Raw genomic sequence first — 26,577 nt, 5'->3', positions numbered from 1 at the left:
CTCTGAGTACATTTTTATACTTTCTCAACATATATTTCTGTAGAAAACTAACATATTTACATTTTTACATACATACAGTATTTACATATAAATATAGAGCGATTTACAGCATTGAAGTCAGTGCTGTACAGACTGTATTTGAAGAATGTCAGCACATTTGCAGTCCAAAATTCTTCACGTTCAATCTGACATGTTGAACCATTGAATCATCTGGTTCTATTCTCTGTTAATGAGTGGGAGGTCTCTGCCCTCAGAAAAACCTTTTCAAGCCCAAAAATCCGATGATGAGCTATGCTGGAAGGCATAAATCACAATTACACTTCTTGGACCTTGCACCTGGACAAGAAAGATGTGAGATAATAGAGGTACAAAGTCTGGACAGGAGGCTGCTTCCTTTTTCACTCACAGCTTTGACATTTGAGAATCAGGGTATCTACGTCAAGTTTGGGATGACACATCTGTGTCATTGGTCCTGAAACTAGCCTGATTTGAATAGAAGATTGTCTCTATACCCACACTTTTGGTCTGTATCTCTGAAGTGCTCGCCCTTCACCACTGGGTGCTGGGAAAGTGTGTTCCATGTCTGAAAAATGGTATTCAGAGATGTATCCAACAACAGTCTCACATCAGTCCAGTTGTTGGTAGTCATATGTTAGTTTTATGAAAATGATCATTACAGTGCAATCAAAAAGTCCAAACTTTACACTTTGCTCTTTGATTAAGCTTCACCACGGATTGTTCAGTTTGCATAAAGCAGCAGGAATGTTTCAGAAACAGAGAACAAAGTGTCTGATTAATTCATATTTCTGTTCCATTCAAGAGTTTTGAAAACAGGCTTGTCTTATTATAACTTATTAATTAACATGTATTTACAGAAACTGACGTTTCCAGTGCACATTAGAAGATTAAGATGACTTGCTGTGTTAAAATAGCAGTCTAGTTTGTCTTAAAGTTAGTTCAAATATGGCTTTTTTTTTGTCATTATGATTGACAAAAGTCTTTTTGATGCATTCTGGTGCAACAGCAGATTAAAAATGATCAGTTTTCTCTTCCACAGTGATAGGCATAGGAATATAATTAATATATTCTGACAGTTAGTTTATCTCCATGAGATGAGTTACAGTTGTAGAGACGTCCCAGACTGTTCGTCCTCCCTTGGTTTCAGTCAACTCTGAAGATCAGATGCTCTTTGTGTAGGGCTTCTGCAGGCAGAGTGAGCCGTGGTGAGGAAGTGGGTGGTTGAAGTAGTGTTCGATCAGAGCTGGCAGAGAGGGGAAGGTCACTTCACTGTCCAGATAAATGGTCTTGTTCTGTCAAAACAGCCACAGCAAGCAAAAGACTTTAAAATGTTACACTCATTACTCTACACATGACTGCTGCTAATTTTATACATATATGCTGTATAACATTAATATGAGAGCACAGAGAGCAGCAGGTTCCTTACCTCTTCAAACAGTCGGTAGTTTCTGGCTTTGCTTATACTGACGTCCCACACCACCAGCACCTGGACAACACACCAACATGATGAGAATTAGGACAAACTTTAACTTTTACATCAGCATCATAGGCTTCAGTGAAGACAACGAAAAAGACTCTTATGTTTTCTGTCTGTAATGACCTTTGGTAAATGTGAACTATAGTCACCTACAGGAGTGACCCGATGACAACCAACAACCGACAATTTGAGGTATTACACAACACAGTGTTTCACACTGAGGGAGCTGAGGGTATTGTAGTTCCTACACAATATTAATTTATATCAATTTTATGAAGATCAGGCTGTACTCGGGCTCGGAGGCGCTTTGAGTTAAAAGCTAACGTCAGCATGCTAACATGCTCATAATGACAATGCTAACATATGAATGTTAAACAGGTGTAATTTTATGTTCACCATATTAGTTCAGTGTGCTGCTATGCTAACATTTGCTCAACACAGTTAATTTGAGGTTAACAAGGGAACTAGTTTTACAAACATACATTTTTTTGTGTGCCCAAATATTTCAACTACTTTCACTGACCACAGCAGCTTTTTAATTTTTACCTGTGAAGTTTTGGTTCCTGATTTTCGTATGCCGTACAGTCCATCTTCTGGAGGGTCGGGGCTCTCCCGGAATAACCTGCAGGTACAAACATCATCACAGGGTTACAGGTCAGCAATACACACACACACACACACACACACACACACACACACACACAGATCACAGATAAGAAGGCATGAACAAAAACACGTAGCATATTTTTTTCTATATCACTGTCAATACAACAATTGCATTTAATGAAGCAGAAACAGGAAGCAGTATTATTGTTTCCCACAAGGGGGCAGAAATATTGCAGTGGTCAGTGTCGTACTTTTCTACAAAGCTGGTTTCAGTCGTGTCGATGAACACAGATTCTGGCAGCTGCATCTGCAGAGAAAAACAACACGATGTAAACAAATTGCAAATTGTAGCACTGATAGTAAACACATGCTCAAAAATAATATTTAAAAAAAACCCCCACAAAAATCTGTTTAAGAAATTCAAGTTTGTTAATGGTTGTAAAAGAGATGATGACATCAATGATGAGGTCACACAAAGACAATGAAGTTACAAGTGTACATTTCAGCCCTGAAATCAACATTAAAGATTGTACTTATGACTTAAAGTGTGTGTGATCTATGAGGATTTACAAGCTTATGCTGATAATCTTGGTGCTCCTAATTTGAGCCCATAAACTGTGTGGAAGGTTCAAAACATCTCTTACATTCTCATAGTCTTCATCCTGTGCACTGTGTCTGTCTTGCTTCTTCCTGAACTCCGTGGGCGTCTCTTCTCCCAGCGAACGGAAGCTCTGGCCTTCTGGTGATGCCCTTCTGAGGGAAAAACACTTCTTTGTGAGTTTCTTTTTCAGAGGATGCCTGTTGTGTTGAATTTTTTGTGTTCTGAGTCTAACTTACTGAAGTGGGCTTCCTGACTGCTTGGGCTTGGCTGCAGGCAGCTGTGGTTTGACTAATGGTGGAAGAGGTTTGGGTAACCCTTGCTTATTGTGTGACTGTGGTGGCAGTGGTGGATGATTGGGGGGCGTCTGATTGAGGGACAGGGAGTTTTGAACCACACTTCTGAGGACGGCCACTCCAATACCCGCGGGGAGAGGAGTCGGCAGACTCGGCTTGCTGCGGAGGTTGCTCATCACCATGTGGTTGTTGTTGCCCAGCGACTGCACCCCTCCAGTATTAAGAGGGCAGGTGGGACCATTTAGGATCCTGGCTTCTAATTGTTCGCAGATGGGTAGAGTGGCAGGGGATTGGATCGATACGGCCGGTGAATTCCTCCAGTCTCTCTTGTCGGCCCCGGCGCCCCCAACAGACGTCGTCCTGTTTGGAATAGTTCTTTTTGCGTTGGGTGGAGGAGGAGGTGGAGGGGACGAAGACAAGGACTTGTGCAGGTGGGGGGCAAAGGGGAGAGGAGGAGGCGGGCCTTTGTTTAGGTCCTTGAATGGTATGGAGGGTGGAGGGATAGAGGGCGGTGGTTTTTTGGGGAGTGGGCTGGTTGGGATTCTGTGCTGTGGAGGGATAGGAGGAGGGGGACCTTTGTGGAAACTGGCACCAGGGTCTGGACGGAGCTGCAACCCTGCAGGCACTGGAGGAGGAGGGTAGGATGGAGGCGGCCCTGTGGGTCGACCTGAAGAGGTAAAACAAATTTAAAAATCAGTTTATTTTTTGTTGTTTTTTATGTTTTGCTAAGTTTTTTGTCCTTTATGCTTCCACTACATGTTAATGTGTGAATGTTTAAAAGGAGAACATCTGTGTTAACTCATTTTTATCTGTATTTTATGTCCTCATGCAACCAAGAGCTGGGTTTCGTTTCCTGTTTCACAGTGAACGAGGTCCTCTGGTGCTCAGCACAGCACACTATACACAAAAACTGATATCAACTAGTGTGTCAGAGTCTCTCAAAGAGCTAGAATAAACACATAAACATTAAAGTTAAGACACTGTGGGGGTCTGTTGAAGTTTATTGTGTTGTTTCCTTCATTCAGCTAAAATAAAGTCCACGCGGTGTCACCTGTAGATGTTGGCGAGAGGTCACTGTCTGGCTTCAGATAGTCTTCCTCATCGTCATCATCGTCATCCTCACCATAGTCTGCGGTGAAAGGAGAGATAACACAGTTTAGTAACACACAGTGTAGCGTGGGTGTGTGCTTTGTGTATGAGTTGATCATTCTTACCGTCTTCTGGGTTGTCGATGAGGTGTTTGATATCCATTGGCTTCTCAATCGTGCCATAGAAACTGTCGGCATCTGAATCTGAGTCGCTGTGGTGACAAAGAAAATGTTATCATGAATAAATAGGTTTATGGACATTTGCAGATGACACCATTTAAATTGTTAATTATCGTACCCATGTAGTCCAAACTTATTTGGGCTTCTTTAGCTCTTGTATTTATGTTTAACAATCTCTGCCTCCAGACACCTCACAGTTTTATCCCACAAAAATGATTTTTGTTACAGAAGTACAAGAAATGTATATTTCTGTCAAAGTTCAACATCTCTGAATAAAGTATTTTAGTCTAAGGTTAGAGAAAGAAATCTGACTTCGTTTGTCATATATTCCTGAGCAGCTCAGAGACTCTATAATCAAAAGCTATTAAATGAGCTGCTAATGTGACCAGGCCCAATGACAGTATGTGTTCTGAATAAAAAAACATCTCAGGCTCATAGATTACTAATCAAAAACAAGAGGCTGTTTTAATTGCCTTTATAAATTATAGATTAGCCTGCAGGTTTCCCAGGACTTAAAAAACTTTAAGTGCCATTAGTCTGCAGGTACGGAAGCCCTAAATTGTCATACATACATACATACATTTTATTCCACCCGTTTTCCCGTGATAACAAGATAATTTCCTCCGTTTTCCCATGATAACGAGATAATTAATCTGAGATCTCGAGAAAACAAAATGATAGTCTATAGTGTATTAAATCATTGCAGGAAACTACATTTAGTGTAACAATGTCAATTGCAGTCAAGTGAGCAGACGTTCATCTTTTCTTGATTTCAAGTGCGCCCATATTACAGAATGTATGGCAAATGTATGTAGTCCATGACGGGTGGAATAAAATGTATGTATGTATGACCCTTTAGGGCTTCCGTATGGGAAAAGTTCTTAGCCAAACACAACTGTAATTTCTATGGTAAAGATATTCTGTGTCTGCACTGCGCTATCAAACATGACGTGATTTGCTGATGTTACCTTGGAATGTTGCACTCTTTTCTGTCGTTATAGTGATCTATCTCCCTCCGCAGGTATCGCATCCATTTCTGCAAAAGCAAAAAACATTATTATACTGTAGATGTTTGCGTCTGCATGTGCATGTGCATGTGTTGAAGTATATGTTTAGCACGTGTTTGTCCCTTCTCACCCTCCTTTCATCTTCGCTGGCTGCAGAGAAAAACCACGTCCTGTGTTTTTTACTGAAGTGGACGATCTTGAAAGGAAACACATTGCTGGATGTTGTCTCCTCTGCTGCTCTCATCACTCTGTGGAAGAGAAGAAATGTGTTATGCTGCAGTATTTTGTATGAAATATGACATTTCAGCTCTGTGTATGAGCCTGTATTCATTCATCTTTGTGACAATAAGGCAAGAATTTCAAGCTTGCATGGAAACTCTGGAACTCTGGAAATGAACTACTTCATTGTAGGCATTGTGGGACTGTGAGAAAAGAACTTTACATTTAACTGTGCATCTATCAGAGGTTTACCGTACTAACAGTAGACAGTTGGTTAGAAAACAGTGAGTCTGGAAGTATATTAGTGATTGAGGTAGAATTTTCACTGACCTGTTGTAGCCGTTGAGAGAGAACGCCCCCTGTGGCGTAGGAGAGGTACTGCTCTTGAAGTAGTACACACAGCCCTTATGGATGATGGTGTACCTCAGAGGCCCTGTAAGACAGGCAACAGATATTAAGAATGTTTTCATATCAATACTACACAGCTGAAAATGTTTTTCTGCTTGACTGAGCTGTGTAAAAGTTGCTGGATCAAGAAAAGGAATGTCTTTAAAGACTACATCATATTGTCAGACACTTAATCTTTTTATTATGAACTCACATTTCATGAGGCTGAACTGGCTGCCTCCCTTCTTATGCAGGTATCCTGCGATGGAAACGCCTCCTGGCATGGTGAGGAGGTTCTGAGCCCCGATGGCTCGCATTGGCACGGGCCAGACCACCTCTGGAGATGCCATGGTTCTACAGGAGGGGAGAGAAGAGGATGTTATTGTCACCTCAGGAGTCACACAAGATCATGGAAATGTTCGATTGAATCCCAGTAGACCTTTATTGAAGAATTGAGATATTTGAAGCTCAAACTACATCAGCTCTCACACAGAGAACTACAAAGCACTCAGAGAGCTACGGGCCTTCAAAAAAAACGCTTAGTCATCTAACTCAGTACATACTCAGTGATGGCAGGATATCTTTTGGTCAAATAAGTGCAGCAATTCATGAGAAATAAGTTAAAAACATCTTGTTCCTCATTCTGATGTATTCATTAAATATAAAAATAGCAAAGATCCTCTTTCAACTACACATTACATGACAAACTCAGCAATTGTGTTTGCCCCCTCCTCTTTCTCTCCACTCTTTCTTGGAGATGATTGGTTGGTGGTCTTGCCCCCCATGTTTAAAGGAGGCTTGAGAAGCAGGTTCTCTGTCTCTGAGACAATACATCCTCCTGATCCCAGCAGAGTTAGCTTATTTTGCTTCTTATTTTTGTGTTTTATTCTTTGAGGAGGGAAGTCTGGTAGTCCAGTTTTGGTCATTTGTTTCTCAACTGACCTACACAATGTTTTTGATAGTGTAGTGTGGACGCTCTCGGACATAGGTCCCATTGCATGGCTAGCCACGACTCCCTCCATCTTTGTTTCAAAGTAAAATATTTTGATATCTATATCTATATCTTACTGGTCACAATTGGTTCAGACAGTTTAAATCTGGCTGTGGCCTAAATGTGTTAAGGCCACAACCAGAATCACAAAAAAAAAAAAGAGTTTCTGCTTCAAAATACAGTATTTCTGAAGGACTCTGGGAACTACTGTTACCTTTAGTTGACAAAAGACAAATGTTTCACTAGACTAGTGGAATCTAAAAGTGTTTATCACCATGAAAGATAAAGGCACTTTGTCATTTTTGTTTGAGAAGGTTTTGTGTTCCAGGTGACAAATAAAGAGAACAAAGAAATGAGTCAGTATATAGTATCAATACAGCTATGATAAGTCTTTTAGTGAGATGACAAGGTGCAAACTTACTTATATAGTAACTGTACTGTACACTGTGTCATTTTAGGCTGTCCCACGTGGATGTGAAGCACAACTTAAACCTGCTAAAACCCGTGTTCTGCAAACATCCTAGACCCGAGATCACACCGCTGAGACACGTCCACCGACGGACAAGAACCAAACACAACAAAATAGGACCAAAATGCCACAATGTGACTGCTGCTGTGATCCACAGCGTGCCCACATAACCCTATGTCTCTCTGTGGTGACAAATCCAGCATGCATGACACACACATGAGGTGTTAATCTGTCTATCATGAACACTTTTTCATAATTCCAGCTGTTCTTTTACACTTCAACTGACCCAACATTAACAAAAGACAGACAGATGGATCCAATGGCTGCTGATATAAACAGCTACTTTATATTCATGCAGGGGGGAAAACATCTGGAGTTCATTACACCCTCTTAAAGTCATTTTTCTCCATATACTGTAGGTCATGGCTAGTGGAAGTGTGACCTGCTCAGGTGCCTACCTCCTGTTGAGCCTCTTGGTGATGCTCTGAACAGCAGTGCTCTCCCTCAGCCAGTTGACTGTGGAAGCTAACGCTGTGGTCGCCAACCCCGGCAGTGTGTCCATGACAGAGATGTCCCACAGACGGCTCACCCGACTCAAACTTGTTCTTTTCTTTCGGCCCTCAATGGGCTCACTGTTGCGTCTCATCAGGCCCAAACTGAGAGGGATTTGTCTGTCCTCCTCTGATCACTCACTCTCTTTTCATTTCACTCTCTGATGCTCTCCCTCTTGCTGCTGATCTCTCTTTCTATCTCTCTCGCCCTCCCTGGCAAATAAACATGTCTCGAGCCGAGATAGTGCACTTACGCAAACACATTCACACACACATTTCTACATGTGGACTGACACACACACACACACACATGCAGTTCAGACAGGAAGCACATAATGAGTCCTTTAGCTTTGGTTTAAAGCTTCATGTAATAGGTGTGTGTGTGTGTGTGTGTGTGTGTGTGTGTGTGTGTGTGTGTGAGAGAGAGAGAGAGAGAGAGCAGTAGTCAAATAAACATTCCAAGTGAAGTTCTTCATCCTTTAATGTGTTTATGAGTAACTTCCAGTCTATCAACAGCATCTACTGACCTCAGAGGGATGGAGGGGGAGGATGTGTGTGTGTGTGTGTGTGTGTGTGTGTGTGTGTGTGTGTGTGTGTGTGTGTGTGTGTGTGTGTGTGTGTGTGTGTGTGTGTGTGCGTGTGTGTGTGTGTGTGTCATTCCTCTCTGAGATAAAGACCTGCAGGAATGTCTGTTTGCCACTCAGTATGCTGAATCAAATCTGCCTTCTCAACACCTGCTTTAAGTATGAAATGACTGCGACATGCAGGTCACAATGTTGCGACAGGGATGAGATACAGTAAAGCGAAGAAATGAGGATAACAACACTTTAGGACAGTCCGTCCTCGAAGGCATTCATGTCTCGCATTCAAGCGTGGAAACAGAAAGAGAGAGCTCGACACAGAAGCTCAACTCCTGCCTACTTCAGATGGTCGCTTCAACTAATACGTCTGTTCAGATCTGACAAACACTGAGTAAAAAAGATGGACATTGTGCAGGATTTTTTCATGCTTGTTCTGATTTTTCGATCTGACTGTCTGAGGCCACTGTCTGGATGTAAGAAAACTGAGAACATTTGGAGCAAAATCAATTAACTGAGTGGATTCACTGCAACCTGTGGACTTGCTTGTAAGATCTTCAACTTTAGCATGCAAATATGCATCATTGATCAATAGCACACGGTTTGGACACTTCTGACTTTTTATGGAATGTAGAGCCAGAGAGCTCATGACAGAATGACCAACTAGCCGTGTAGTCATTTCATCATCACGCTCCGAGCAACACCTATTTCAGGGCGATGCATTATTGAATTTTGCAGTGCTATGCTGATTGAGCTTAATGCTTTGGTGCTCTTTTAAATTACAATTTAAACCAAATCTGTCAGCTTTTCATATGCACAGAGTCTGGACAGAGGGAGTGAGACCAGAAATCAGCTTGAGATGCAGTAAATCACAAGGGTGGAGCTGCTGCTTATTTCTGACCTCCGAGTGCTCTGTATGTGTGTGTGTGTGTGTGTGTGTGTGTGTGTGTGGACTTCAAGAGGACCTACAAAGGCTATCATGTGGTTTGTTTTTTTCCCAATGTTCAGTGTAATGGTTCCTGATAATCAGTGGACAACACACACGCAGACACACACTTACACACACACACTTACACACACAGATAAATAGCGTCCATTCTGCGGTTAACTAAACCTCAGCTCAGTGTGAGCAAGGTCAGAGTTCAGCTGCTTATCGTCGGTATAAAGATTTCCTAAAGTCAGCTACAGCTACAGACACGAGCAGCAGATAAAAGTGACTCAGCAGGACAACGTTTTCATGTTTTCTAAAGGAAGGGGGCTGTAAAAGTCTCAGCTTCATTCCTGTTTCCGTTGACGGGAGAACAGGTCGGGACAGCAGACACACTAAAGGAGTGTCAACATTTCATCTGCTGTCACTGCTTACACACTGACACTTCAGCTGTTCACAGTGCACACACTCCAAGTCAACCATAACCATTAGTTTTGTATGAAAAAATTATGAAGAATACTTATTCCTGAGAAAAATATTGCATTTTATCACGAGATAAGAAAGTATTATTTCACAAAAATAGTGATAACATTACAAGAAAAGTCATAATTAATGTATTTAAATTTGTTCTCCTCCTCTCCTGTCTCCTCTAATACTTTGTCATAGTTCTTCCAGTTTCACTCACTAATAAAAGAAACCTTTTTCACTTCCCTCACTCTGAGGAATTGATGAATGAAACAGAAACACAGTCCTTCTGTGTCAGCAGAGTTAGGGATTTCTGATTACATTAAAGCTTACACACTCACTGTAAGATGAAGCCACTCACACGCAATCGCTTAACTTCTTACAACAGACTTCATGACCAGAATAATGCTAATATACTAAAAAAAAGACATGTAATATATATATTTTGATGTATTTCCTTCTATATGGCCTTCTATTTAAATACCGTCTGATTTGCTGATGCTTTATTTAAAGAGAATAAAAGTGCGCCAAGGCTTTGAACCCCCTCACCCCACCACTGTTTTTTTAATTTCTCCATCCTGAACTCGGCTGGTGTTTGTGTGCCAGAGATGCTAATCAGACAGCAGCTGTTTGTCAGGAAGGGCAGCACAGGAGCTGCTCACATACCAGACTCATTCAAACATATTTCCTCCCTGAACACAAACACACACACACACACAGGGTAAAACAATGTCTGTGTTCCACAGTGATATAAAGTTGCTTAAATTTTTCATGTCTTTTTTCATGATGTTGAAACCAAAACATGATGCCCAGAAACGGGGTGGACGCTTGTGCCTGCTGTGAAACCGTAAACCTCAAAATAGGTTACAACTTGTTGCTGATAGTTAACAGGTGTTGGTGTGGTAACTTGACCAACAAAACCCCAGAATGGGCTTTTTAAATACGAAAATATGGTGTGACAATCTGAAGGAAGACATAGAAGGTTATAGACTACAAAAATCCTGACTTCATTTGCTGACATCAAGTCCCTAACAGCCTTTCTTGGCGCTACAGAGCCTGCAAGATCCCACAGAAGCCATGAAATCACAGCTTGACAACGCAGGGTGTTGACTTGACACTCCTATTCTTCCGAGGATGTGTCTCCTCTGAGTTTGTAAATGTTTCATCTATGACAAATCTAAACCGCTTCTCTCTAACGAAGAAGCAGGCGGTGCTGCACTGGAACTGAACAGACCGCCGACAGCAGCAGACTGACCAGAGTCACTTGAAATAGAAACTAACGCAGCTGTGAGATGGAAAACCCCTGAAGAATGACATCAGAGGACAGTATTCCTGTTAAATTTTGATGTACGTAGACATGGACGCTGGTCGGTTTGACTTTGTATTGGCCTTAGAACCTTCTGTGCCTTTTGACCTCCAAATCTGTCATCTAGGAAGCCCTAAATATCGTCTGCAGACTGTCCTTTGAAAAGTCCACCAATCAAAGGGTGAGGGTAGCCCTAATGTTGCCTGAGAAATGAGGTCTAGGATAAAAAAAGAAGCCTATTTCTGTGTGTACTCCAAGGTTGGAAAAAAAACAGAAAACTTAGCAAGAAGAAAGTGCACAGCAAGAACTGAATGCAACCTAAACAAGTGTATATTTTATAACTCCAGGAGAATTATACGTAATGGAGAAAAGATCATCACATGAATCTGAATTACAAAAATCCTTCCTTTTCTTGATAATTCTGACAGTTCATGTGGCTTTTGGTGAGACTTCTAGTGGTCAGTGTCTTCTCAGTAGCTGTGAAGTCATGGCATTAGTTCCTAGAACGACCCTGAGCAGAATCAGCTGACCCATCACATGACAATGAAGTAAATCCACTGATGAACACTGTGTGATATCTATACTATAAATGGTTACATTGATATAAAAGCTTTTACCCTGAGCAGTTCACAACATTTTTTCCTCATTCACCCATTGCAAACACTCACTTACTGATGGCTACCACACAGGGTACTAACCATACTGACCATCACAAGCAACTTGGGGTTCAGTGTTTTACCCAAGGAAACTTTGACATAATGTTGTAGTAGTCAAGATTGGTCTCAAGACAACCTTTTTAAGGTCTCTGTCTCCTCTCTGAATTGACAGACAAAGAGGACTATTTATATCAAAACCAGTCAAGGCCCAAAAGCGGCTGCATAAGTAGGACCCGAGTAGGCAATACTGTGTGGTCTTGGTCTCTACTTTGAAGGTCTCTACTTTGGTTTTGTCTTACCTTGGTTTGGCCTTGACTTAGTCGCAATCCTTCAATGTCTTGGCCTTGTCTCAGTCTGGGTCCACTCTGGTCTTAATCCTGACTTGATCTTGGAATAGGTGGACTTGATTACAACAGACAGGGGCGCAGATAGTGGGTGTGTCAGGTGTGTCATGACACACCCACTTTTGAATGACCGTAGATCCGTCCCACCCACTTTTATGTAGCTTAACGTTTTGTTTAGTTTTTTTGTTTTGTTTTTTAAACTTTGTCTTCTTCAAATCTTCTGATTCAAGCATCACGAGGAAACCAAAATATGAATTAACATAATATTTGGTTTACTGAGGTGTGTGCTGATGTGCATGCGTTGTGTGTAACAACGCGTACGCATCAAGCAAGTGACTCGTTTGGACTGTGCAGCAAAGAGTGTGGAGTCGTCGTCGACTTTGGTTGCCACGGTTACCAACTGATCACTTGGACAGCTAGCTGCACGTTCAGCACGGCATGGCATGATGAGAAGGACAACAAAAAAGCAAAAGACTATTGCGTCATTTTTTCAAAAAGTCACTTCTGTAAGTAAATTGTACTTTTTAAATATATACTTCATCACACCACATTGCATTTCTGAGAGTCTCGAAGCAATGTCCTCTCGTGAAAGTAAAATCGTACGAGGCAAGAGACAAACTTTCGCCTTCTGTCTCCGCGTAGCCTGTAGCCTACATGTAAATACCTCGTTGGACATTAATAACGTAATGCCGTTTTAATGTTAATCTGACTTTCCTCGCCACGCACGAGCATAGGCCTACTGTTTAACAAGGACTGACTAAACGCACGTAGCCCACCCAGTTTCTCAGCATTTTTTAAAACGAGTTTAGCATTTTTGTGAGGGGGTTTCTGTGTGTGATGACAGTTAATAATTTGTAATGATTTTCATGAGCTTCGTCCCCCCCAGTTTCTCAAACCTATCTGCGCGCCTGACAACAGAGTTTCGACATGTGGACCAGAGAAGATCAAACTGCCATCCCTGCAATCAATGGGCAACCCACTCTACCTACTGAGCTCCGCCAAGTGATTACAACTGCTTCTGTACGCTTGTATAATTGTTTATACAATTATTTATGGCCCAAGTACATGTTTCCTCAGCTCCAGCGTGATGATGTGACACAGATTTGAACACCTGCAGCTGCTTCAAAAGTAGCGTGCGGCTAGCCAATCCCCCTGATGTTCATTGAGCAAAATGTGTGGTTTATGCTCAGACCTGATTACCAAGCCCCCACACAATCCCAGGCAGATGTAAAGGTCACCACTGTAACAGGTGCCCAGGAAACAGACAAGTGGCGACAGAGCTGCGTTTTTAGCTACAAGCTCACTTCCTGTTCCCCCGCGACGACCGACCACAATGATTCCACTGGTTCAGCTTCACACCTTACTGTGACTTTAATGCGTACGTATTAAAACATGAATAGAAAGTGTGTGTTTAGAGAGCTTTAGCTGAACCTTGGAGTGTTTCCTCTTCCACTTTGTTTTATTTATCTAGATGAATGAATTACAAGGCTGCGACTGAACGCGTGCACACTGACAACATTGAAGGAAAACCTTTTTACCTTTTCCTTTTTGACATTTAGAAGCACATGTGTTGGAGCTTTGACCTCCAAACTGGAATTTCATAAAGGAACAATGACCAAGAAAAAACTGTGCACTTCCTGTGTTCAATTCCTCCTTTTCGCACAGACAGCAACATATTATAATTTGCATGCATGCATGTAAATTTGGACATTAATCCTCATGGATATTTAGTGCTGCTGTCATCTGAATAGTGGAATTTTTCCCGCACAAGGTTGAAATGGTGCTGGCACTGTTTGATTAAAAAGATTTTACCTCACGTGGTTGCATGGACCATTAGTAAAGTAAGTGACCGTTGTGAAAACAGAACAGAAACAGAAAGTCAAATTTGACTTCACCATCACACATTGATGCACACACACACACCTGCAGCAGTTGACTCATAGAAAGCTGTAATAGTAAAACCATGTCCTCTTTCTCTACCTGTGGCTCTCTCTAATACATCATTATTTCCTACGTCCAAATATGGCAATGCCACTCCACAGGAACTGCACAGCCGTCACAGTTCCAACGGCTACAGGAAGGATTCCTGTCAGACTAACACACAGACACACACACACACACGCATACACACTGTGCAGATCTTCCACTGTGACTTCAAAAATCGTACTGTAGCTGTGTTTCATCTAAACTAAAAACCACAAAGACAACAAAAATACACAGATAGTTAGTTTACAGAGAGGTACAGAGAGAATAGGAAGCATGAAGAGAGAGAGCGAGAGCGTAGAGATTTTGCAGTGACTGCATGCCGACCCTGCTTACCCACAAAACAGGGTCGAAAAATGAGAACACATTTCCTGTAAATGTTTCCTCTTCTCTTCACCGACACAAACTTTGCTGAGGAACATCTGATAGCTGATGTGATTGTGGTACCATCATGGAGTCTTGTTAATTTTTCAATTTAAATTATAGTTTAATTACGTGTAATATACCTGCAGAAACCTGGGCCTTCACTTAACGTTTTGCTGCATATGTAAATCAGACCAAACCCCATTTGTGTCCTTGGCAGTTTCTACTTTACTCATTTGGTAACATTGCGCTCTCTGTTCAAATCTCAAGGGAAAAATTAAAGGCTGCATGTTGGCATTTTGGTGGTCTCTTCGTGTCTTGTGGGAAACAAACCTGTGAACTCCCCACAGTGTGATTTTCCCTCCATGGTAGATACTGTATTTACTCTTAGATTTCCCTGCCGCAGTGGTGGAAAGTAACAAAGTACATTTACTGGACTACTGGAATGAAGTTCAAGTGTTTCCATTTTATGCCACTTCATACTCTGACTCCACAACAATTCACTACATTCATCTCAGAGTGATAGTGACTCATTACCTATCCGATTTAGATCTTTTAGATAAAAAAAGCACAATAACCTCCATAAAATGCAATGCTACTGTAAGCTCATAACTCTTACAAAAAGTAGTGCCCACTTTGTCCCCCCTTGTCACATTCCCAGGTCTATAAGTTATTAGTATTTCCCCTCAGATGGTTTTGTATCAATAACTATTCCAGGTTCATTGATATAAATACATACACATCACACACACACACACACACATAAAAAAGTACCATTAAACACTGGACAACCTATTTGCGTTTGTAATGATCTACTTTGCAATGTGGTTAATAACTAACCTCATGCAGTTTAACCTCATGGTACACTAATGTCATCTTCTCCTTTTTGGGTTTAGCTTTATTCTGCTCTGTACTAGTATACTGTCTCAATTTGTTTTATCCCGTACACTTGGAACTATTTTTCTATTCTACCAATCAGGAGTCTTTCAGGAACAAATGTTAATTATTAATAAACCCGACTTTACTTGGCCATGCTGTACTTTGACTGCAGTTTCTTTACAGTGCATCTTACTGCTTGACTGCACAGAGAGTGTAGAAAATACAGTATGTGTCATGGCTGCTGCTAAAGTGTTGTTTTCAACCTGCCAAAAATTACTCATTAGTATTTCGAGGATGTCTGGCGAAAGCTGCCACGATTGCAGACTACACTATTTCAAATGCATCGTAAGAAAATTCATGTTTATCTTCTTACAGATTGTTCTAAATGCTGTAGACTGAAAGGTGCTACAATGGAAACAGAGGACATCAAATGAATTTTTAATGAATGATTAAGATGACTCCAACTATGATTTACAGCTTCCACACTCCAATCAACAGGCAAAGACAAAGTTGATGGGAAATCCCACAGTTACTTCATTGACCTCTTGAGTAACCGGCAAGAAGCTTTACCAAATCAAACAAAAAGCAACACAAATGACATAAACCTCCAGCTGAGTTCTTTACAAAACACACCTAATACCCAGGTTGTTAGAAAGAACCACTGAATGACAGATATCTGAAACCAGAAGGGAACCCAGATAAACACAGAAAGATATCCCTTCAATCCCTTGAACAAGTCTCAGAATTTGTCAGCAAACCAAGACAGGTAAGGCCAATCTCCAGTCAACTTATCATAGAATACATCTGTACAATAATTTACAAAAAAATGGAAGTCAGAGAAAGACAACGATAGATAAGGTTGAAAAGCACAAGTGTGCCAGGCTCACAAAGACAGCAGGTAACTTACATGAAATCCCGATGTTCCCGGATACACATCCTGACGCTCGGATTGGAGCTCCGCGCAAATGACTTCTTCCTCAAGGATGGAGCGGACATGTCAGTGGACATGGCAGCAGCAGCACAATGCAATAAACCACCATACTTTTCAACCTCGTAGAGCGACAGCTGACGGATGCACGGTCGGATGGACCGATTGCAGAAGAAATCGAGACACCAAATCAAGATTAAAGGAGTGGTTCAGATTTGGAAGAACAGAGTAAAAATAAAGATCAATAAAAGAATAGACGCATAGAGAGAGATGAATAATAAATATTAGCAGAAAATAAAATAATTAAAACTATTAAAGAAGTACAGTCGTGTTGGTTAGGAAGTCTGGTGGAGGTCTGAACCTCTGATACTCCGCCAGTCGTTTCCTGATGGGGACTGCTCTTCCAGCCCCGGCTTCTCATTGGTCGAGCGGCTGCAACAAGTTCCTTCCTGCTTCCTGAGAGCTAGTTTGCAATTGGCTGCTAGTTACAACCCACACCATACATGCCCCACACACTCGGACACACAGAACAGGCCGGGGGAGTTTCCACCTCTTAAGAATGGAACAATACGGAGGTCAAGCGCACGCACACACACATATCTATGCGGCTACAACCTGAAACTTAAGTGTTCCTGTCTGAGGTGAACTCTCATGCTACTTTGTAGTTTGTAAAATATGAAGTGTGTAACTGCAAGTGACCTGTAGTGTTTCTAATAACCCTGTGTCCTTTTACATCCTCATACACACTATTTTTTATACAACTTATTCTTTTTTTTTTCTTTTTTTTTAAACATTTTTTTATTTAAAATTAAGCATATAAAGAACAACACAAAACATTACACTAAAAACAAAACAAAACACAACAACCAGGAACAATTAGTGTCTCAGCATACCTACAATCCCAAATCAAGACAAACCACACAGATGGACATCCCACCAAACTAATCCCAGAATAAGGGGGAGAAAGTACTCTCCGCAGGGGACCTCCACAAAACAACAAAAAAACACAATACCGAAATAGCTTCTTACGACCAGCCGTTACCAAATTATCTGTCTGGCCATCCAAAATGGGAAATGACAGGGGCCCACAAAACCAAAAACAAATCCATTTGTACATGAAGTTTTGCAGTTATCTTTTCCATCAAATACAAATTCTTTAGTCTCTCTCGCCTATACAACTTATTATATGTACAATATACAGTAGATCTTGTATCCATCTTCCTTAGTGCCCTTTTAGTCTTCCGTCCTATGTTCCCCAACATAGAATCACAGAAGTCTCCTATGGTAAGGACACTAGGTTATGTCCATAGGTTTTAAGTAGTTCTGAGAAATGGTGTTTCTTGGTCAGTTTGGCTTGGCAAATGACTCTAAATACTACAATACCCATGCCTCTTAGCAATTGGTACTATGGAGAGGAGGCTGTAGTAAATTCAGATTTACTACATTTTGGCATTGGAAACTACAATGGTCATCGCTGAATTCAAGTGTTCAGCTGGCCATAAGCTTCCTAAAACTGCTTGGGAGTTGTAGTTGACTTCTCTAAACTTGAGTTTTCAAGTACACAAGCTTGTAGCTTTGACTTTCTGCAGAATATATTTATTTATTTATATTTTCTCACAGTTGTCATTCTTCTGCACTGATGATTCAGTCATTTGAAATTTAATGTACATTCAAGTGCCATGCCTAACACTGCTCATATACAAAATGAGAGGGAGTTTTACTTCCAGAACACTGGATGACTAAAACAACTCCCACTCCCCCAATCTTATACATCTGACTTCCTTTAAAAGAACACTCCCGTGATTTAGTACTGCACTGTTTGACTCACAATAGACAGTTTAAAAGAAAGGACCTAAATCTTAGTGCCTTCATTGGCCAAGATGCCACTTGACCTCTGACAAGTCAGAATTTTAGGTGTGTTATGCTAGTAGTGGCTAAGATATGGGAAATGAGAAACCCACTTTCTTCTAACTCAACATTTCCAGATTTATTTAAGTTTTTAAACAGCCCCAAGCAACACTGACATCTCTTGAAGACTTTTTTCAGACTTCAAACAGCTCCCCCTGCAGCCACAACCAGCTTGTATACTACAGTTGGTATATGTGCAATATTAGCTCCTGACAGTACTATACAGTTGCTTTCTACAGATCACTGTACAATGCACAGTCAAATATGGAATTCAAGTTGAAAGCAATATAGCAACAAGCACACACGTAGGCTGATGTAATGATTTTCACACTCAGGCCTCAAACAGCAGCACAAAGTCGTGTCAGCTGCACGTATTCGGAAAAAATCAAGCGCTCCAGTATAAATAAATTGTACAAGAAAGAAGTCATATGAACCTGATACGACATTTTGACATGTCTCAGTATGAAAGGTGCAAACGATGAAATGAGTGATAATGATTTAGCTGCTTCAGTTTCAGTGTCCTGGTATTGTGCATACTGGCTCATTGTTGACTGGTACATGTGAAAATGTCTGCTGTAGCTTTTTGGCTGAGCCTGCATGCTGAGGAACGGGTCAAGTAAAACATTTGTGCTTGTTATTCTTAGTATAAACACGAAGCAAATGTTACCATCAAGACTATTTTCTGTTGTCTGTGTGAAGTGTGTGAAGGTAAAGTGTGAACCGCTGCCTTCAACTGAACTTGTACATGCAACAGGTTATGTGACTTGACTGCTGTATTACTGCAAAACTTTGATGGGCTGTCTTTCTTTGATAATATGAAAGTATTCTCTCACTACCTCTCTCTCTTACTCCCACCATATATACGTGCTGGAAAGTAACAAAGCACATTTATGCAACTTTATACCTCTATATACCACATTCATCTGACAGCTAAAATTACTTTTTAAATTAAGAATTTACATAATCATATGATGCTACAACAGTTAGTTTTGAATTAATGATATACTGTATATGCTAAATATGTGTTCTGCATTCAATGTACAACTCATATTTTATATATTAGATATACCGGCACCCCCTGTACATCTTGTATAAGGTAAAATGTAATCACCCTTTATTGCTTAAGTACAGTCAGGGTATCTGCCTCACTGAAGCTCACACAGACTGAGCAGCAAAGTTGGGCACACACACACACCCCCTCCTCTCCTTTTGTGAGGCTCTCTGTCACAGCACTGCAGGCAGATACACACACCTGTAGTTCTACATGCTTGAAAAATGGAGCGAGATAGACAGCCCAACAGAAACATTAATTTTGTAGGGGAAAGACACAGAAAAACCTGTGTGTGGGCACACGTGGAGTCTTTGCTTTATTTTACACTCTTACATCAGTAGGCGCCCAACCTAACTCACTCTTGGTGTTTTTATCAGGAGCGGTACAACGCTTTCATTCCAAAACACTGATACTAAACTCACCCATACACACTCATTCACACACCGAAGTCACAGCAATCGGGGAGCAATTTGGGCCTCAACACCTCGACTGGACTTTAAACTGAACAACCAGTGATTGGACTGTAATTACTACAAATTATCTGCTCTACCATAGCAAAGGCACTCTTACAGTCTGGTGTTTGGTCTTCATCACGAATGCAGTTGCGTCCGGTTGCATAACATCTGCAGAAGATCATCTTGAGTATACAGTCACAGTCTGTTTTACACATGGCTAACTAAAGTAATTACTACAGTAATTTGGAAAAAAACCCACACTCACACTCTACACTGTACATGCAAAATAGGTGTTCTGAATTCACATATGCATTTTAGATACACCTGTACACCCTGTACATCTTGTATAAAGTAACAAATACTCTGCACACACCCTATAAATCAACACTTTTCATATAATTTTACTCGGACCACTGAACTGGGGAAAGAGTAAATAGGCTGGTAGATTAGTGGTGTTACTTTTCTTTGAAGTCCAACAAGATGAAGTTGTCTATTCTTTTTAAAAATCATAAACAAAACAAATTTTTGCTGCTTTGTATAATTTGAGCTGACTTCTGTTGTACAAAAGAACAAAACAGCAGCACAAGTCCCACTTTGGTTGCAAGACCTCAAACCACTGTCCACAGCAGCTAAAACTGTGAGGTGTTATAGCGGCACTAAAGTTAGAATTTGAAACCTACTCAACAGCAGCTTCCCATGCTGCTGCATCTCAGCTCCATCGCCACATTTCAGATGTCGAAGATTAACAGAGACTGAGCCAGATCTTCATGCAGTATTAGACCAAATTCAGTCCATTAGCCGCAATGCTGTGTGGGGATGTTTTAATTTGCACTACCTGCGCTCCCTCTCTCTCATTCACTGTCTATGTCACTTCACCACAGCTGTCTCTCAAATAATGGCGATAAACCAAAGGAAGCTTCTTTGTTTCACTATTTTGAAGCTTTGACTGCAAGCCAGCCAAGCTGGGTACATGAAATAAACTAAGTGAGGTCAGGACTGGGACGGTATCATTGTTTTTTGCCTGCTCTGTGGATCAGTTTGACAGAATGGCTGTTGCAGTGTGACAATGGGTTGCGTTTCTCCAAATGTTAATTCTGGTTTACCTTTTTTTTTTTTGCCATACCATGCGGTATTGCAGAATCCTAAACTCAGTACCCAATCTGAATGTACCAAGTCCAATCTGGACACACAGAAGATGAAGTAGTTGTGTGACCGTAAAAATAGAAAATGTTGCAGCCCTGTTATCTATTGTTACTTTTAGCCTCTCTTGAATGTGACGTGGATTGGTCTGAGAACTATAGATGTGTGGAAGCCTGGACGTTTCATGTTGCAAAACATCTGGGAAAGATCATCTTTAGTACACAGTTTCAAAGTTTATATTGACTGTTGGTTGTCCATGTGCAAAACAAAGGTTTGCAAAAGCCGCTGTGATATGGTTTGTATAAGGTGGTTGACTGAGAGGAAGTTTGATCGGTAAATGATAAATAGAAGGGGCTGGTACAAGTACTAACTATATCCTGTCTTGATCATCCTGTTCTACTCCTGTTGAAGAACACCAGTTAGTTCATTTAGATTGGAGCTGGAGGAGTCCAAAGCATTAACTTGCATCAATTCAATTATTCCATATTTGAAGAAATGCTGGCCCCACATTTCCGGAGTGGTGATCATTCAAATCAAAAGAGAAGACCCCAACCAGCAATTTATGGCATTGTCTTTAAAGCTTCATACTTGTGAAATCCTGTATAAACATGAGAAAACAGTATCATGTAAAAAAGATGACGCTGTTTTTGCAGGACCTCAGGAATTATTTATTTCAGACCTTAAAGGTACAGTGTGTAAGATTTTGGAGGAGCTGTTGGTAGGAATGGAATGCAATATTCATAACAATGTTTTTATTAGTCTATAATCACCTGACAATAAGAACTGTTATGTTTCTGTTCCCTTAGAATAAGTCTTTTTATATCTACAGAGCACGCCGGTCCTCTTCCACAGAGTCCGCTATGTTTCAACAGTAGCCCAGAACGGACAAACACTGAGTCCAGATAGGGTCTTCACAAGTTTAGTCAGTTTTCCTACATGCTTTGAAGGGAATGGTTGCTTTCTGCAGCCTTAAACTGACCTTTAGCTTTTGCTGATTAGTGTGTTGTAGCAATGACTCGCAAGCATGCTGGTTAACCACACAAAATTCTATGGTAGCTACACGTCGTTCAAACTAACAAAGAGAAACAGGTTAAGTGAAGACTGTAGACCACAGAGGAAAATTGTCAAGGCTGTTGCTGTACTGTAACACAGCGCAGACACGGTGCAGTATGCGGTGTGACATATAACATTCATATTAGCAAGGGCTACCGGTTCCTGTTACAGTGAGTCACCTGCCCAGTCTGAAACTACCAGCCCTTTGTTTGTCGGCAAGCAACACAATCAGACTGAGTCACAGCAAAACCAAGCAAGCTTGACACACTTTTAAAACTTCTGGTTGCTGCCCGACATGAATTCAGTGACTAATAGCAGCCTACATCTTAAATCAGTGTGAGCTGGCAATGACAGAACATCTAAAAATATAATCTGAAGATTTCAACACAACAGAAATTGAAAGTTTAAACTCCTGCAGTTGTAAACACAACACCGAATCTCAGAGGGACCACAGACAGCTGAATGTGACAGAAGGTGTGATTGGGAGGCAGACACGGTCAACACCTTCAAGAGTAGATTTAAGACTTTCCTTTTTGATAGAGCCTATAGTTAGGGCTGGCTCATGTCATCCCTTAGTTATGCTGCCATAGGACTAGACTGCCGGAGGACTCCCCCTCTCTCCCCCAGTATTGTTTGAAGATGCATGCACATCTCCCTTTACTGAAAACTCTCTCTCTCTCTCTCTCTCTCTCTCTCTCTCTGTCTCTCTCTTACTGCTACTATAATCATTTTATCAGTCATTGTAAATGTTTGTGTTGATTTGTCCTGTACACGTGACATCCATTGCACGTCTGTCCGTCCTGGGAGAGGGATCCCTCCTCTGTGGCTCTTCCTGAGGTTTCTTCCACATTTTTTTCCCTGTTAAAGGTTTTTTGTGGGCAAGTTTTTCCTCACTCGAACCGAGGGTCTAAGGACAGAGGGTGTCACTCCCTGTACAAATTGTAAAGCCCTCTGAGGCAAATATACTTTGTGACTTTGGGCTATACAAATAAAATTTGATTTGATTTGATTTGAATACACTTTGTCACTTTCTGAATTCTGTTTCTTTTTGCTTTTGTCTCTTTTGTTTTTCCTTTTAAAAGTTACTCTGGTCCATCTGGCCTGTTCTTTCTGTTTTTGACTCTGTTTACGTGCTTATGTCCTCCTCTGATGCCAGCATCATTGCAATATTTATTTATTTTTTCAGATGTCACTAGGTCAGATTAGGCCATCATAGTCTTGTTGTGACTTGGCTGAGAGACATGGCAGATGACGTCTTAAACCCAAGCCAATCAGAGCTCACCGCTTGTCATGACATAGAAGGAGTTACAGGTTTCAGCTGACAGATGAGCATTCATGCATGCAAACATGGTTTTCTGAACTGAAGTGAACCTGTCAAAGGTTACAGGTTCACTGAATTAAAATAAAACATCATTCCTCACAGAATGTGATGCAGAAGTTGTTAAACTTGATAAAAGATCCTGATATGCAACATACGCTATCACTGCTTATCCATTCATTATCTCTAACTGTTTATTCTGATCAGGGTCACAGCGAGCTGGGTACACCCTGGACAAGCCACCAGTTCATCACAAGGCTAACAGATATACAGACAACCTTTCATTAACCTATAGAGCACATGTCTTTGGACTGTGGAAGGAAGCTGAAGCAACTGGAGAGAACCCACGCAGACACAGGGAGAACATACAACCTCAGCACAGAAAGGCCAAAGCCGGGTTTGAACAAAGAACCTTCATGCTGTGAAAAAAATTATTTAAAAAAAACTGTACCTATACACTTGTGTTCAGTGGCATTTTGTCAGTTTTTATACTCTGGTCTTGATACTGATGAATGATATTTCATTTTAAGTACACTTTGGTACAAAGTACAAATAGAAGTCCATCAGCCCGTGTCAAAAGAATCTACAAACTCATGCATGAACAGCTGTGGGTCTACATCATGTTCAAAAACTATGAAACAGGACAGTAAATTGAGTGATAACCTTGAGAGGCAGCTAGAAGCTAGAAAACTTGCCTGATGACTCTTTTGAACTACATCAAGAAAAGTATTTGGGTTGACCTAATCAGCTCTGTATTACCACAGCAAAGTTTAATGACTTAAATCCAACTCCCCCGTCATTTTACCACTTTCATTCACAAAAGGCCATCATGCCATAAAACATTTGGCATTGATTTATTTTTCATGGCTGCAACCCAAAGTCGTGTGTTCAAACACAGTAGACAAAGTTTATAACCATCTTACTGTACCACAAACTACTCAATAAAAAAAAGCCACAAAGGAGTGAAAACACACTACTGTAACCCCACCTCTTTGAAGAGATGTAATATTTTTAAGTGAATCCATAGACTTCTAAATTAAAGCATGCTTTTAGCATTTAGCATTACAATGAGAGCAACTGATGCAACATAGAATATGTTTTGAGTGACACGAGGGCTGTGTGAAATGTCAATAAAGATAAGATAAGGCCCTACAGTATTACAATGTAACACTACAGTTAACAGGCTTTACCCAGCAAAGCAAGAACACATTACGCCTTGATATCTTTCAGTCAGTCTGCAGTTGTCAAATGCATGTAGCCCTTGATAGGGTTCTCACTTTCTTGTCAGCTGGCTGATAACACGAAAAGTCACACTCATAGTTTCCATTCAGAGTCATAGAGCTAACATTAAATAGCCAGCTAGAAACATTTGACAGAACCTGCCAGTGTTGGTTGTTTTTTTAGTATTCAAAGTTTATGGTTACAGGCTGAAGTTGAGAAGCTAAGCTGCTTTTGTCTACTTGGGTCTGTAATCAAGAACCTACTGTTTGAGAAATAGACAATACAATTCAAGTGATTCATCTGCCAACATCAGTGTACCCAGCTCCGGTCCCAGAGAACTATGTGACGACACCCAAAACTGCTCAACGTCCTTTTGGATCCATGCTCTTCACTTTAGAGTGAAGTCTGACGGTCTACAAACAGAGGCAAATTTAGATTTAGGACTCTGGGATAAATTTTAAATTAATTGGACTTGATGGCTGCAGACAGCTTGACAGTTACAGTATAGTAGCTATAGACAGACATTGCTCAGCAACTGTTCCACGGTTATGCATTACAAGAGACAACTCTCTGTGTCTCTCATTAATATATAATTTTTTAATGACATCTTGATGGTGATCATTTATTTTAACTGACATGTAGAGCAATCAGAAAATCATATCGTCATGTTTAGAATCTGCTGAGTTGGTGAAATGGATCAACCAGAAGTACACTCCATTGTGCAGGAGCTACGTTAATTGTGAAGTTATGCTTTCTGATTGGTCCATTAAAACTAACAACAGAATATGAATTGTAACAGCACATAAAGCAGATAGACTGTATCTGAATGACTTGCAGGTCTGTAAAGAGCTGTGTGTGTCACTGTTGTTGTCTGCTTTAACAAACCTAACAACACTGCAGCTCTTCTCTAAAATAGGAAAGACAAGCACACAGTTTGGATACTCTTGTAAAAATGTTACGTTAAACTTACCCATGGAGTGCTGTGTCACTGGTGTAGCTCCTCTGTCCGTGTCTGTGTCTGTGTCTGTATCTGTGTCATCAGTGGTTTGAGCCCTACAGAGCTCCGCTTCAGCTCAGTTCACTTCCTGGCGTGGCGTTTCAGAGCTTCTGTATGAAGTGTCACGACACCCTCCCTCCAACCACAAGAGAATCCGGCTGCAGCGCTCATACAAACACAGGCTGACTGACATGCAGACCAGTGAGAAAACTTAAGAACTAGAAACATAGTTCAACTTAGCAACAGAAACTTCTCAGTTACAACTTTTTTTTAGTGTTTGTCTATAATGAGCCCTACTTTGCAGAACTGTGGTAGTTCATTACAAAACAGTAACAACATTCAGCATATGCATGTATCAAGTTTCACTGCACACAGAACTTCATGACTAACTTCCCTTTTACAGTGTAGGACCACTCCTTCTATCTGGTCAGCAGTTATTTCATAACCAAATGAGTTAACCTGAACCAACCAAACTAGCCATGTGTGTCGTGACTAAAGCCAACTGGTTGGAGAGAATGAGTATATTTTTGTGGATGAGGTGTTACTATTCTTACATCCTTGGTGGTGGGGTTTAAAAACCTCATCTGTGTGAGATGAATGAATGAATGAATGAATGTGAACTACTCCTTTAATAATAATACCTAAATTAAGTAGTGTGTTTTTTGTCTACTTAATGTCTAACTAAACTAAATTTATAACATTTATTTAAAAACTAAAACTAAAAGATATATATATATATTTTATACCCCATTTTTTGGTTATACAACAGCACACCCTATTTTTACATTAAAGAGCCAGTGTGTAGAATTTAGTTATACCTAGTAGTAGTTGCACCCTCACCTTCCTACTGTAAAGGAGAAACAACACCTGAAAGTCCATGTCTAGAGCCAGTATTTAGTTTGTCTGTTCTGGACTACTATAGAAACACAGTGTTTCAAAATGGTGGCCTCCATGGATAAGGACCCGCACCCACTGTAGATATAAAAGGATAATTTTTAAGTAACAAAAATAAAAATATTCTAATTATCAGGTGATTATAAAACATAGTTATGAATATTATATTTCATGTCTGCCTTATTCCGAAAATAAAAGGCCCAAATCTTACACATTGCACCTT

At 40.7% G+C, this 26,577-nt stretch overlaps 1 protein-coding gene across 4 annotated transcripts; it reads right to left on the bottom strand.

Moving 5' to 3' along the window:
• On the bottom strand, positions 1–25,588 carry sh3bp2 (SH3-domain binding protein 2). Of its 4 annotated transcripts, none has more exons than XM_010753707.3 (13): positions 25,434–25,588; positions 6,091–6,230; positions 5,820–5,922; positions 5,401–5,518; positions 5,232–5,299; positions 4,210–4,295; positions 4,047–4,124; positions 2,939–3,662; positions 2,746–2,854; positions 2,353–2,408; positions 2,042–2,117; positions 1,445–1,504; positions 1–1,310 (listed from the first exon to the last, which is right to left on the bottom strand). In XM_010753707.3, the coding sequence occupies exons 2-13, from the start codon at positions 6,224–6,226 to the stop codon at positions 1,179–1,181; spliced, it is 1,746 nt and encodes a 581-aa protein (XP_010752009.1). In that variant the 5' UTR covers positions 6,227–6,230; positions 25,434–25,588; the 3' UTR covers positions 1–1,178. The 4 variants fall into 4 exon arrangements, with proteins under 4 accessions (XP_010752009.1, XP_010752008.1, XP_019112500.1 ...); XM_010753706.3 differs by lacking the exon at positions 25,434–25,588 and adding an exon at positions 16,297–16,713; XM_019256955.2 differs by lacking the exon at positions 25,434–25,588 and adding an exon at positions 7,795–8,407 and having other exon boundaries at positions 2,746–2,851.
• Positions 25,589–26,577: the final 989 nt, after the last annotated feature.

The sequence above is a fragment of the Larimichthys crocea genome, unplaced genomic scaffold, assembly GCF_000972845.2.
Source record: "Larimichthys crocea isolate SSNF unplaced genomic scaffold, L_crocea_2.0 scaffold537, whole genome shotgun sequence".
Classification (NCBI taxonomy): domain Eukaryota; kingdom Metazoa; phylum Chordata; class Actinopteri; family Sciaenidae; genus Larimichthys; species Larimichthys crocea.
Note: the sequence above shows the minus strand (reverse complement) of the source record. Positions and strands in the feature narration are given on the sequence as shown.